At 28.8% G+C, this 14,037-nt stretch overlaps 1 protein-coding gene across 1 annotated transcript; it reads right to left on the bottom strand.

The window, feature by feature from the left end:
- Positions 1-1,689: 1,689 nt before the first annotated feature.
- LOC110111090 lies at positions 1,690-3,240 on the bottom strand. The gene is made up of 2 exons (XM_028698971.1): positions 2,403-3,240; positions 1,690-2,251 (listed from the first exon to the last, which is right to left on the bottom strand). Exons 1-2 carry the CDS (start codon positions 2,477-2,479, stop codon positions 1,825-1,827), a joined length of 504 nt encoding a protein of 167 aa, XP_028554804.1. The 5' UTR covers positions 2,480-3,240; the 3' UTR covers positions 1,690-1,824.
- Between the last annotated feature and the right edge of the window lie 10,797 nt (positions 3,241-14,037).

Genomic DNA, 14,037 nt, shown 5'->3' with positions numbered 1-14,037 from the left:
GGGACGGGTTGTGACATGACCATTCTTACAATGAAAGTTTTTTTTTTTAATATTATTAAAAAGAAATTACAAAAATTGAAAAAAGCATCTGAAAAATAATTAGAAGTAAAACGAACAAAAAATGTAGAAGAGATTCGCACTATCTAGTCACCGAGAAAAGGTTTTTGAGAGAGGGGAAAAACTCGGGCGATTAAAATGCCAACAATCAAATTAATCAAAAAAACTTAAATAATTAAGTCATTCAGTTGCATCATTTGAATCGAGAAAATGAAGCACATAATTGCCACCAAGCCATGAAATCATATGGCTCAAGGCCTCTAGTAAAAGGTGAAATGTTCTTGAGGTAGTAGATTCCATCATACATAGTCTTGATTGCCACCAAGGCCTTCCAACAAAAAAAGGATGATTGTTGACTACACTTATTATTATCCAGTAGCAAAAACAAAACCACATAATCATAAGACAAAATGAAGAAACCGATTCAATAGAGCAGGTCTGAAAAAAGTTGGGTAAGCTAGCTCCTCAAAGCTTTTTCATCTTGTAACCCTAATTTTATCAGCCTGTTTTACTGAATTACAAACAGTAATAGGGGAAGCATTTTCTTCCTCAAAATTGACAATTATTTGTTTTTATCTAGATGATGTACACCGAAGAACAAACAAATAAATAACAAAAGCTCTTATCCTTTTTATTGTACCCATTCAAATTCTCAATATGTTCTGGAACTTGAAGTAAAGAAGGCCTCATTAAAAAAGAGCTCATGAGAAGGAATAAGTATGAAACAACTGAGAACGAAAAGTCGTATTTGAAGAATAAATGTTTATGTGGTTCCGTGGAATTATGGAAGAAAACACAAGGTTTATATTTTTCTTAATGAGCAAATCAACGGTCTTTAACCTCTCAATAATTTTCATCCAAGCAAAAAGAGGAAAATCTAATTGAATGTCTTTTGTGTCAAACAAATTTATACCAAGAAATTGAAGGTAGATGCTTAAAAAAATTAGTCATAAATAAACTGTGAGGTATGGACCGAGCAATCCCAGACCACCACTGGTTGCTTAGTAATAGAAATAGATAGGATTTCCTCTTGAGCTTGTGGGATAGAGTTAGGTAGAACCCAAAAATTCTGTTGGATGAAACTTCTAACAAGGTCTTGAGATAGCCTCGGAAGATTAAAAAACTCTGAGAGAGTTTTACCTTTGCACCAAGTGTCCCAATACATAGATTACTATTAGAAGCAATATTAAAAATAATTTTCCCTTTAATCTTTGAGACAACAGAATAAATAGATTTCTAGAGTTTAGAAGCTTGAACCGGAGAGTTTCGAAGTTGGGCTTTAATGCAGCGGATCAAGCCCCTTAAATACTTGGATCCACTATACTAATTAATTTCTATATATGATTTTAAATATTTTATATTTCCTTGATTTGTTTTTTTTTTTTTCCCTATTTATGATTTGATATTTCCTGGAAGATAAGCAGGCAGTTGGATATGGTTTTTTATGCACTAAGAAGTGCATCATACATATATCAAATTTCAAAAAAACAATTGTTTTCATTATGTATCTATGCAAAAATAAAAATACCTTAACATATAATAAAGATATTAAGAGAATTTTTATCAATACCAAAAGTTACTAAAATCTATCTATCCAATATTCATATTCAAAAATAATAATTTAGGAAGTTATTATGTAGAAAATAATATATATATATAGATATAAGCAGCACCGTTATCATTTCCCTGTAGATAAAACTCACATAATGAGCTGGACCTTTCACAGTGCAGCAGATTTCAACCTATGCACCGGCTATATCTGACAAACTAATAAATACTACCAACATTACAAAGGGATGGGATTGAATGCGGAAGCCACATCGTTTTCTTTTGTCTCAAATAAATAACGTAAGGATGAATGAGTTTCCTCGGCGAAGCACAAACGCGCACATTTGTCCAACCCGATCTCATCTCGTACCCGAACCATACAAAGAATTTGCCCCCACATGCCAACTGAGGAAAGAGAAGGGCGTAAGGGGACCGTTCGGCGTGGCGCACACGCCGTCCCTCACCGGCCTGGTTGTCGCCTCCGATGTGACCCGATGGGTCGGCAGCTAGCCAGCATCGACCTGCCCGCCCCTTCGGGCCAAAATTCCCGGGCGATCGGGCCTTCCCTTTCCGCGCGCGCCGTGGCCGCCTCGGTGTCTTCCAAATCCTAACCTCCTTGTCGGCGATTGCCTTCGTCAATTCCATCCTGCGTTTTCCCAAGAACTATTTCGACATGACATATGTATATAAATAGATACATAAAAAACCAGCTTTTAGAGAGAGAGAGGGGGGGAATCAAATTAAAGGAACAAAATGATCATGAAAATTTAAGAAAGATGGCGAGGATGACGCCGCACCTGCGAGATGCTAGGTTTCTGCTCCAAACCACGTCAGGTCGAGTCTTTGTCCTTTCTCTTACAGAAATGCGCTGCATCTATGAATGATACGAAGAATATTGGCTCAAGCAAACCATGTAATATGAAAATATAACAGAAAAGAAAGAAATAGCTAAGAGATAAATAAAACACTTGCGAGGTTAAACCATGTAATCCCTGTGGTAAAGGAAGGAGAAGAATAGATGCTATTTTTTTTGCCATGATAGGATATTAAAAAAAAAACGAAAGAAGAAAGTTTTGATAGCAGAGGAAAGACAGCTATGGCGTGTGAAAGCACAGAGAAGAGCGGATAAGCGGTGTTATCTTGCGCAAGACCACGCAGCCAGGCCATAAGCAGCGCATCGGCGTGCAGACCTATCCATTGATCAGTACTCGATCTTCTCTTTCTTCTCTTCTGCTGCAAAGAAGAAGCTCCTCTAATTGATAGGCCAGTACAGCGATGCGGTGTAATATGGAAACGTTGCGCGGTCTTGAGCAAAACACCGGCCACTATGCACCCACAACCTTCACTCTCACATGACCCAGCTTATGAGGAAGACAACACAGGAAATAGCTAGGCTGTAAGAGACATATATAGGAAGAGGTATGGCAATGAATTTGTGAAACAACGGAGATGGCTGTGTTGAAGGAAAGGGGACTTCAAATTGGTGAAAGAGGCAGGCAAAAAGACTTTGAAATAAATTTGTGAAGGAGAAGGGAAGTGAGAGAAGAGGCTGAAGAGAGGGGTCTTGAATGTGGAGGAGAGATGGTTAGCCAACTAAAGGTAAAAGGTGTGACTTTCTTGGAGGAAGAGAGTATTGATGAAGTGATACATTTATAGAAGGGGCAGCTGCAACCGTAGCAGAGATCACAGGGACGGGGTTGAGAGGCTGAATGGTAAATCGTGTTTTGTGGGTACCATGGCATTGAAGGGTTTTGACCCTGTTATTTGGCCTTCCGTTTCAATAAACGATATGTAGTGCTTAAGCTCCGCGTGTTAATTTGTTAGCTTCATTAAAACCCTCTGATTAAGCACACCGTTTAAATCACTGAGCATCTATCTCAAAGCATTCAGAACTTGGTGCTGCTAGCCGGTGTGCAACAAATTTCTCCACGGCAAATAATGGTTTTTATTTCAGATTTTTCTAAATATTCTTGAGCTAAAGCTTTAGATATTTCTAAATATTCTTGAGCTAAAACAAGAAGTATGCATTTCTGGTATTTATATTCCTTTTGTTTGTTGGCTTTAAAAGATGGGCTGAGCTCTCACTTTTATGAGAAATTATTACCTCCGGACAAGAAATGTAGAAGTTACGATTGGACTCCAATGAAAATATGATGCGTCGACCAAGTATTATTATGTATTATTAGATATTACTATGTATTTTTGTATATTTAGTTGTATATATTATGTATTAGCATTTGAGCAAACTTGTGAATCCCCCCACAATTTCCTTCATAAGATATCTAAATATGCACTCCTTAAATACTCTCCCAAACACTCTCCTTTTGCACTCTTGAAAGAAATTCGTAGCAAGATCTCTCGAGTGTCAGTTTTTAGGACACTTATATATGAATGACAAGAAAAACTTTCTATAAAATTGGAATTTTTTCTTGAACATGCTCAGATCATACATTATGATCTTACTTTATCTATATGAATAATTAAAAAATCCATGTACGATCCTATACGAACCTGATTTTGTACTCTATCTATCATCTATTTAAACTGACATCGTATAGTACAAAAAGTTCAAAACTTAACCAATTTATCCAGTATGATTATATACGAACCCATTTCATAACTGTGAATCATCTGTACAAACCTTTCATCATATAGTATGAACTGATTAAACAAATCATGTTTCATTTGGTATGAATATGGACGACCCCATTCCCTACCCTGTGAGTCATCTGTACAAACCCAGCATCGTATAATGCAATCAGTTCAAAAATTAATGAGATCATTTGGGATGAACTAGTAAGTACCCATTTCATACTCTATGAGTCATCTATACGAACCCCTCTTCGTACAGTACGAAGAATTCAAAAAATGATGAGTTCATTTGGGATGAACTGATATGACTATTTTTGTACTTTATGAGTTATTTATATGAAATATTATCATACAATATTAATAGTACAAAAAAATTTCCGGACATGATTTGACAAACTTAATTTTGGAGGAACTACCAAGACAAACCATCTAGTACAACTTAAAAATTGTGTAGTATTACTAGTTTTAAAAAGTAAAGTTTCAACTCAGTCCCCTAGTGTGTGTGCAAGGTTATCCAATTATAATCACATTTTCTCAGACTCAAGAAAAATAGAAAAATTATAGACTTCATTATAAGAAACTCAAATCTAATCTATCTTAAAGTCTTTAGTAGTCTAAAGTATAATTTCTCAAAAATGTTAGTACATATAAACAATACAAAGAAAATATATCCAATGCATGTTAGGATAAATAGTAATAATAACAATAGTATTTTGGTATCATCAAAAAATTACATGATATAAAACTTAATCATTAAATTTAAGTTGCAACAGTAGAAATAGAGTTGTGTTCAATATAGCTTTGATAACAAAAAAAAAAAAATCCTATATAAAATACGACTATTAGAACCTGCAACCCAGCTAATCAACTAACTCCTAAATGTTATCTTAAGCTGAAAGTCAATATAAAATAGGTATGGCGCACCCATCGATCTAAATTTTTAATATTATACTAATAAATAGATACTAAATTAAGAGTAATTATTCGCAAACTATTTTACTAAATAGGATAGTTCTTGTAGATAATAGAAACTAGATAGGCTTTATACAAAATATAAATAAATGTGTACTTTATATATCAAAGATAAAAGTAATATATTTATCTCAAGCTCTTATGCATGCAAACATAAACAAATATCAAGATTTAGGCCCTTATGACTTATTATACTAGCATATAAAAATAGGCCTTCATGACTCCTAAATGCTTAGCATAATAGATATTCAAAAATATAAGCCCTTACAATCAATTGATTTAACAATGAAACTTACTCTAATATTTAAAACTTCTCAAGATCATGCATTTTAAGTAGATAAGTGCATATATAATTAAGTTTCAATAAAACAAATGAAAATAGTCAAACTATAAAATATTGTATTGGTAGCTAACAAGTTTAATAACTTAGCAGAATATCATAAATAAAAAAAATTATCAAATATTTGTTACGGATTATTCAAAACACTATTTTAAAGATTTAAATATACTAATGGTTTATTTTTTTATAGTAAAAATCATTTTTTGCTTTTGTTAAAAGTAGTGCATTTTTTTAGTCTACATAGTAGAACTTTTAAAAGAAAATACTAGAATATCCAAAATTCTTATATTTATAACATGTAAAAAATTACATAGTGAAGATTTAGAAGATATGTAGTTACCCTTATTCTTACACTACAAATTTATAATTAAAAAATAAATATAAAAATTTTCATAATATTAAAAAGGAGATAAGTAGAATGTAAACTACCTTGATCCGGATAACTTTTCAAATTAGACTAATTTTAGAAAATAGAATAGATTAACCCAAATATGACTTTTTCTCACCTAAGTCCTTTCTCACTAAGCCTACTACCTTAAGGGAGGGTTTACCAAATGAGAGTTTTAATGCAATCAATATTTTTATAAAACGTTGATTTGGCATCATGGTGCTCCAAATAGAGACACTGGTTTGCTAACCCTGAAAGGTTAAATGTTCCTTGGACTAAGCTTTCCTTCCTTTCCAAAATCTACTTATACCTTTCATCAGTTTGATCTTCACATATATAAAATTCATAATATGAGATTCCATTGATCAATGCTTCACATTATAATATTAGTTTTGTCTATTTTTTATAACTTTTAATCTTTATCTATTCAAAAAGATTTTTCAATGGAATCATTAATTAAAACTTGCTCAAATAGACTTTTTTCTCCCATTAATATAAAGGATTGTGGGGTTTTACACTTCCACTTATATAGATATTCTTAATGGGTAATAGGCATACTTGACTAAATAATATTTTTGTAGGTAAATTCAATAAGTAGAATATGATCTTCACCAACTTCCACTAAAGTCCAGAAAACAAAGAATTATAATTTCTTAAAAATTTGAAAAGTTCTCCTAGATTGTCTCTCAGTCTATAGATTAAATGATGTACTGAAATGCAATTTAATACCCAAACCTTATGAAATTTCTTTCAAAAAGCTTGAGGAAAATATCCGATCTTGATCCAAAATTATTGCCTAAAGCATTTTGTGAAATATGACAATCTCCAAAACATAAATTTGTGCCAACCTATCCTCATAATTAACCAATCAGATCAGAATGAAATGAGCATAATTTGTCAAATGATCCACTATAACATAAAAAACATTATCCTTTCTATAATCTAGATAATCCCATAATAAAATTCATCATCACATCTTCCCATTTCAACTCCAAAATAGGGAATGCTTATTAATGTCCACCTGATCGTTGATGCTCTTCTTTGAAAAGCTAGCAAGATTCATATTTTGAGATAAAGTTAGTTGGATCTTTAATTTATCTAGGCCACCAAAATAAAATTTTCAAATCACTATACATTTTATTATTATTGGCATTATCTTCCTCATGACCTATGAAAGCTAATTATTTTAGGTGTACTGGTTTGATGGATATAAAAGATAATTATTTATATGTGATGTACATTTCAGAACCTCTTCAAAATTTGAGCAGCAAGAACTCAAGATTCACCAAGAAGGATAGCTTAAAGATTTTTATATTAACTTAACAGTATCTTAGAGGCCCATATATATTTAATTACATGGTTTGATTTGTTCAGAATTTAAATATCAATTAAAATTATTTACTTATATTTTAGATAAAGATATCAGCTTAATTAAGAAATTTATATGATTCCTTTATTAAATAAATTTTACATGAAAAAAAATATATCAAATATAAAAGGACACTTAATTAGCATAACTAATAGTATTAAGCTTATATGTTTAAACTTTTAATATGCATTAATTTGGAATGAATTTTTTTTTAATATAAAATTACTAATATACAAATAACTTTAACTAAATTTTTTAATATTGCTATATGAGTATTTATATATCTTTAAATACATTAAAATATGCATAAGTTATTATTTTACTATATATAATATTAAGTTATTATTGGCATAAATTGTGTTACATTAGATTCACTGGAGTTTGTAGATATAAATTGATAGGTTACATAACTTACTTTGGATCTAAATTGAGTTTATAAAGATTTTTTAAACTTTACCCATTTTTATACTTTAAGTTGGGTAGCAATTTTTGCCTCATTTTGGATGTATATGAAAACTTTTTTACTTTTATATGCAACTATCCATTTTCCAGTCATTTGAAACTTATATTTATTTAATATAAATGAGTTCTTTTGATAATATTATATTATTAGTTGATAAATTATTTATTTAATATAAATGAGTTCTTTTGTTAATATTATATTATTAGTTGAAAAATTAATATTAGATTATTAGTGTTATTTAAAATTGTCTTTACTTACTTTTCTTTAAAGTACCCCTCTTTCTTTTCTTGTGAGGGATATTCAAATGATAAGAACTCCATCATTTTTTTCCATTTCTCTTTCCTTCTTTACATGCTAAATCTTGAGAGGAGAAACTTTAATCTTCATATATTTAAAGTGTTCTTTACATTTGCAAAGTAAAATTCTTTGTTCGAAAGCTTCAACGTAGTAAATGGTGTAACATATATTGGAGTTTTGGAGTTTGTTTTCCTTTCTATTCTTTGAGTATTTAACATATCAACTTCTTGAAAATTTTTATTTTTTGGTGAAATACTAGTTAGGCATCATAGATTATGTTTTCTATGTGAAATCTCTTAAATCCAAAAACCTAACAAGCAAGTATTTCTATTTGGCATAGATTTACATTTTAAATATAACTCATTTTATTAGTATTATTCGATTTAAAGAGTTATATTTTAAATTAGCAAGAAAAATATTTGTCATTAAAATATTATTCATACTTATATCAAGATATAAATCTATCTTATAATGAGCAAATTTTATATTCTATTTAGAAGTAGTGAAGTGATTGAAATTAAATTGTAAGGCCACCAAGCTCAAATATATTTTGTTATTTTATTGCAATATATTTTTGGCTTGTATTATTTATATTAAATTATTATTTTCCTTAATTGTGGTTATTTGGCTTAGTGTAGTTTATTTTGTAATTAGATTTGATTCTACTTGCCCGTATAGGAGAGTTCTTGGGTTATAAACAACTTTTGCATAAAGAAGTGAGGTTTCTAAGACAATACTAGGATTAAATAATTCTAGCACAAGAGTTGGCTCACATAGACATAGGCCATATTGGAATTTGCAATGAACCACATAAAAATATTATACATGTTATTTTCTTAACTTGTATGTTTTTTTATTTATTAGTTTCTTAGAAATTGATGTTTTTATTTACTTAATTATCAAATTGCATCAAAATATTTTAAATATGTTTTTTAATAAAAACTTAATTCACCCTTTCTTTGGGTGTAATAGTCATCTAACAATTAGTATTAGAGCCTTGTCTCTTTTCTATTTTGGCTTAACTTTCTAGAGTTGATCCACTTATAAATTATAGCCCATGGTTTTCCTAAGGGTTTACTTCCCGAAGGAAAATTAACACAATAACCATTGTTGTTAGATAATTTCCCTTCTTGTTGTTGAAAAAATTGAGTTAGTACTTTCTTAAGAGGATAAGACTCTCATATATGGCACATGATTACACACCAATATCATACACCCACTAGAAAAACTAATAGTATTAAAATTGAAAAATCTTTTGATGAATATATTATATGAGAGAGAGAGAGAGAGAGGAGAGAGAGAGAGAGGAGAGAGAGAGAGAGGAGAGAGAGAGAGAGAGAGAGAGAGAGAGAGAGAGAGAGAGAGAGAGAGAGAGAGATGAGTTAAATGTTAAGGCATGTAATACTTTGCTTGATATAATTCTTCAAGATGATTATATGAAAATTTACATGTTAAACTTAGTAAACAAATTTGGGATAAATTAATTATAACTTATGAAGGTACTTGTGAGGTTAGAGATTCTCACATAAATAGAAATTTTTATCAATATGAATTATCTCATATGTGTTCTTCGTAGTCTATCTCTGATATGTATACTAGGTTTATAAAATAATTAATACATTACATTCTCTTAGAAGAACATATAAGAATCAAGACTTAGTTTATAAGATTCTTAGATTCCTTTCCAAAGATTGGGATGCTAAAGTAACTATAATGAGTGAGGCTAAAGATTTATCTACTTATCCACTTGATCAACTTTTGGGTTAATCAATATTAGTTGAACAAATTATAGCCTAAAGGGATAAGTTGGATAAATCCTCTAAGAAAGAAAATGAAAAGGCAAAACTATTGCTTTACAGGTTGATGATTATAATGAGCCTATTTCTTAAAGTTCAAATGAACATAGTGATGACCATGCTTTCAAGAAGACTTAAAAGCTTACTAAGGAAGAAAACTCAAGGGTATACAAAATCTAAAAATTATAAATTTCAAACTAAGAAATTTCCCATATGAGAAGGTATAATTTGCTATCATTATAAGGCGCTTGGACATGTAAGAGTAGATGGTCCATATCTGTTTTATTCAAAGAAGAAAGAGAAGGAGATGCACAAAAAGAGTGAGAAGAAAGAAAATAAAAATTTTAAGAAGAAGAATAAAGCTCTACAGGGTAACCCAATTTAGATGAATCAAGATCACTAGAGGATGAGGTGAACATTTCTTACGAAAATAGAGAATTTGATTGTGATTCTCAAGAGGTATGTAATGATATATATTATGAAGAATTTGATGATGCATTTAACAAATTAGTTGATGAATATAAAAGCTTAAAGAAAAAATATAATTTCTTAGAAAACGAGTATAAAATTTTTGATATAAATGTCAATGAATTAAAAAATAAATGTGTTGATTAAATAATAAAATAGTTCTTTATTTGATAATTTTCTTACTTGTTTGTAATATTAAAAGAGAAGATATTTTGTTAAGGAAATGATTAGATTTATGCATTGAAAACACAAGTCCAGTATAGAGCTCTATCAAATATAACATCAAATAAAAAGTTCTTCTTATTTGTCACAAGAACATCATACCAAGCCATATACAAACACTAATATTTGGTGTAATTACTAATTTTGGTAGAAAAATATATATCTCATTTGATTAATGATATGCACATATATCATTAAATGCTAAATAATCATATTCTATAGGTGTACCCAAAATTACAAGCCCTTCTTATACCATACATGATAAATATTATATTGCTTATTTAGAATGTGGGCCCAAAAATTTTTGGGTTCCAAAAGTTAACATTTGATTTTCTTATGAAGGAATGCCATCAAATTAAAATCAGTGAAGGCATGTGATATTTTTATAGTGGATGTTCAAGACATATGACAAATAATAAAGCAAATCTCACTACATTAGAACCAAGTGATGGATGATATGTGACATAAGGAGATAATGCAAAGAGAAAGATCATTGGCATTAGATCCACTTTTAAGATCTCTACTACTTTAGATAAAATTTTAATGATTTCTACTTTAAAACATAAATTAATATCAACTACTTAATTATGTGATAAAGATTTAGATGGTTATTTTTATGCTTCACATTGCATTATTAGAGAAAATAAAACTATTTTGCTTATTAATAATATGCATAAAAATATTTATTTAATTAATTTACATAATAAAAATGATATTAATTTTAATTTACTTTATATGAAATCTAGAAATGATGAAGTTTGATTATGGTATAGAAGGATTGTTATACAAATATCCACATATTAAATAAAATTTCTAAAATTGATTTATTAGTTAGTTTACCAAAAAAAAAAAAAGTTTTCAATTTGATTTTGTATGTGATGATTGCATTCATGGTAAACATCTTGAAAGATTATTTAAGAATAAAGATATAGTCTCTATTAGTAGACCTTTAGAATTACTACATATGGATTTATTTGGACCAATTATATAACTAATTTAGGTGCTAAGAATTATGGATATATTATTGTTGATAATTATTCAAGATATACCTAAGTATTTCCTTAACTAATAAAAATAATGCATCTGATAATTTTAGAAAATTTTTTAATTATATTCAAAGAGTATAAGGTTACTTGATTTATTGAATACAAATAGATATTGGTGGAAAATTTGAAAAAAAATTATTTAAAAATTATTGTGATAAAATAGAATTAATCATAATTTTGTAGCCCATAGGGCTCCTCAAAAAAATGGTGTTGTTTAAAGAATGAACTGAAATTTGGAAGAATTTGTAAGGCCAATATAAGATGAATATAGACTTTGGAAGTATTTTTTGACAGAAGTAATAATTGCAGCATGCTATGTTACAAATAGAGTTTATTTAAGAACTATTCATAAAAAGACCCCTTGTAAAATATTTTTTGGAAAGAAATATAAGATTAGTCATTTATATATCTTTAGATGTAAGTGTTTTATTTTAAATAATGACATGAATCCTTTAGATAAATTTGATAATTAGTCTGATGATGGTATATTCTTATGATATTCAACTTTTGGTAAATCTTTTAAAGTTTTTAATATAATAAAATTAATGGTTAAAAATTTATTCATGTTAATTTTAAGGAAAATGCTATATATTTAATAATAAATGACTTGAATGATGACGATACTGAGAATATAAAGAAAATATAAATGGAAGAAAAATGATAATTCCATTCATAAGGAATGGAGATAAAGTAAAAATCACCCAAAAAAATTAATAATTAGTGATCCTACTCAAGATTTTAAACTAGGAGAAACCTTAGGGATTAGGTACAATATTATACATTTTTATCAGAAATAGAACCTAAAAATATAGATGAAACTTTACAAGATAATTTTTAGATAGTTGCTGGAAGAGAAACTCAATAAATTTGTATGAAATGATGTTTGGGAGAAAGTCCCCAAGACCTCACGATCAAAATGTAATTAAAAGTAAATGGGTCTATAAAAAAGAAGCTAGATGACTCATGAAGTATTATTTGAAATAAAGCTAGAATAGTTGCACAAGGGTAAACACAAATAGATCCTATAAAAAGACTAGAGGCCATTAGGATACTCCTTAACTTTGATTATTTTAAAGAATTTAAACCATTTCAAATTGATGTCAAAAGTGCATTTTTGAATTGATATATTGATCAAGATTGATTTGTAGATTAACTAGTAGGTTTTGAGAGCCTCGATTTTCATAATCAAGTGTATAATTAAAGAAAATAATATATAGTTTAAAACATACTCCACATGCTTGGAATAATAGGTTAAGTAACTTGTTCATTGTTCATGATTTTATAAAAGATAAGGTAGATACAACTCTTTTTTTTTTAAATATTGAAGATGATTAAAAAATTATATAGATTTATTTTGATGGTATATTATGTGGAAGTATAAATATATGTTTATTCTATAATTTATCTTCATTAATATCAAATAATTTGAGATACATGATGGGAGAACTCACCTTTTTCTTAAGTCATTAAGTAAAATAATTAAAGTCTTAAACATTCATAAGTAAAACTAAGTATATAAATGAAGTATTAGAAAAGTTTGGAATGAAGATATTCAAATTGAGTAATACCACTATAGGCCAATCAAGTAGACTTGATTCAGATGAATTAGGAAATTTATTAAATGAAAAGCTTTGTAAGAGTATGATAGGTTCACTTTTATATCATACTTCTTGGATACCTGATATTATATTTACTGTATGTTTGTGTGTTATATTTTAGTCTAATCTTAAAGAATCACAATTAACAATAGTTAAGTGAAAATTTTCCTAGTTGATGGGAACTCATAGGTCAGCCTTATGGTATCCCAAAAAAAATGGTATCTTGTGGTTTACTTACATATTCTAATGTAAACTATGTTGGTTGTAAGGTTGATAGACAAAGTACATCTGGTGCCTATCAAATCTTAAGATCATCACTTAATTCTTGATCTTATTGAAAGAATTCTATTTTTTTTATCTACTTCTAAAAAAGAGTACATAGTTGTAGGTAGTTGTGTTGCTCAAGTTCTATGGCAAAAGAAATTATTAAAGGATTTTAGAATTAAGGTTAAACATATAGATTCTAAATGCGATAATATCAGTGATATTAGTTTAATAAAAATTCCTATACAATACTTATAAAACTAACACAGATATTATACGTTATTTTATTAAAGATCATGTTAATAAGCGTGATGTGAATATAGATTATGTATACACAAATTCATAAATTGTAGATATTTTTATAAAACCATTAGATGAAGAGAGATTTTGCATGTAAATATGTTTGCATGGGGTATTAGACCCAAATATTTAAACTTTTTATTTTTTTTAATATTCTTTTTAATGGTGTCAAAGGGGGAGAAGAATTATATGTTGTAATAATTCTTTTCTCATGCATATATTTAGGGGGAGAATTTTTTAAGTACTAATTAAATTAAGAAATATTTTACAATTATTATATATGTATTTATTTTAATGCTCAACATTTATGACAAAAG

Source organism: Dendrobium catenatum, unplaced genomic scaffold, assembly GCF_001605985.2.
Source record: "Dendrobium catenatum unplaced genomic scaffold, ASM160598v2 fragScaff_scaffold_1196, whole genome shotgun sequence".
Classification (NCBI taxonomy): Eukaryota; Viridiplantae; Streptophyta; class Magnoliopsida; order Asparagales; family Orchidaceae; genus Dendrobium; species Dendrobium catenatum.
This window is presented reverse-complemented; position numbering and strand designations above follow the sequence as displayed.

Bases quoted from the DNA above. Each gene is read 5' to 3' on its own strand.
- LOC110111090 (XM_028698971.1), bottom strand. From the start codon at position 2,479: ATGCAGCGCATTTCTGTAAGAGAAAGGACAAAGACTCGACCTGACGTG. The intron at 2,252-2,402 runs GTGCGGCGTCAT...GGGAAAACGCAG, and splicing joins AGAAACCTAGCATCTCGCAG to GATGGAATTGACGAAGGCAA.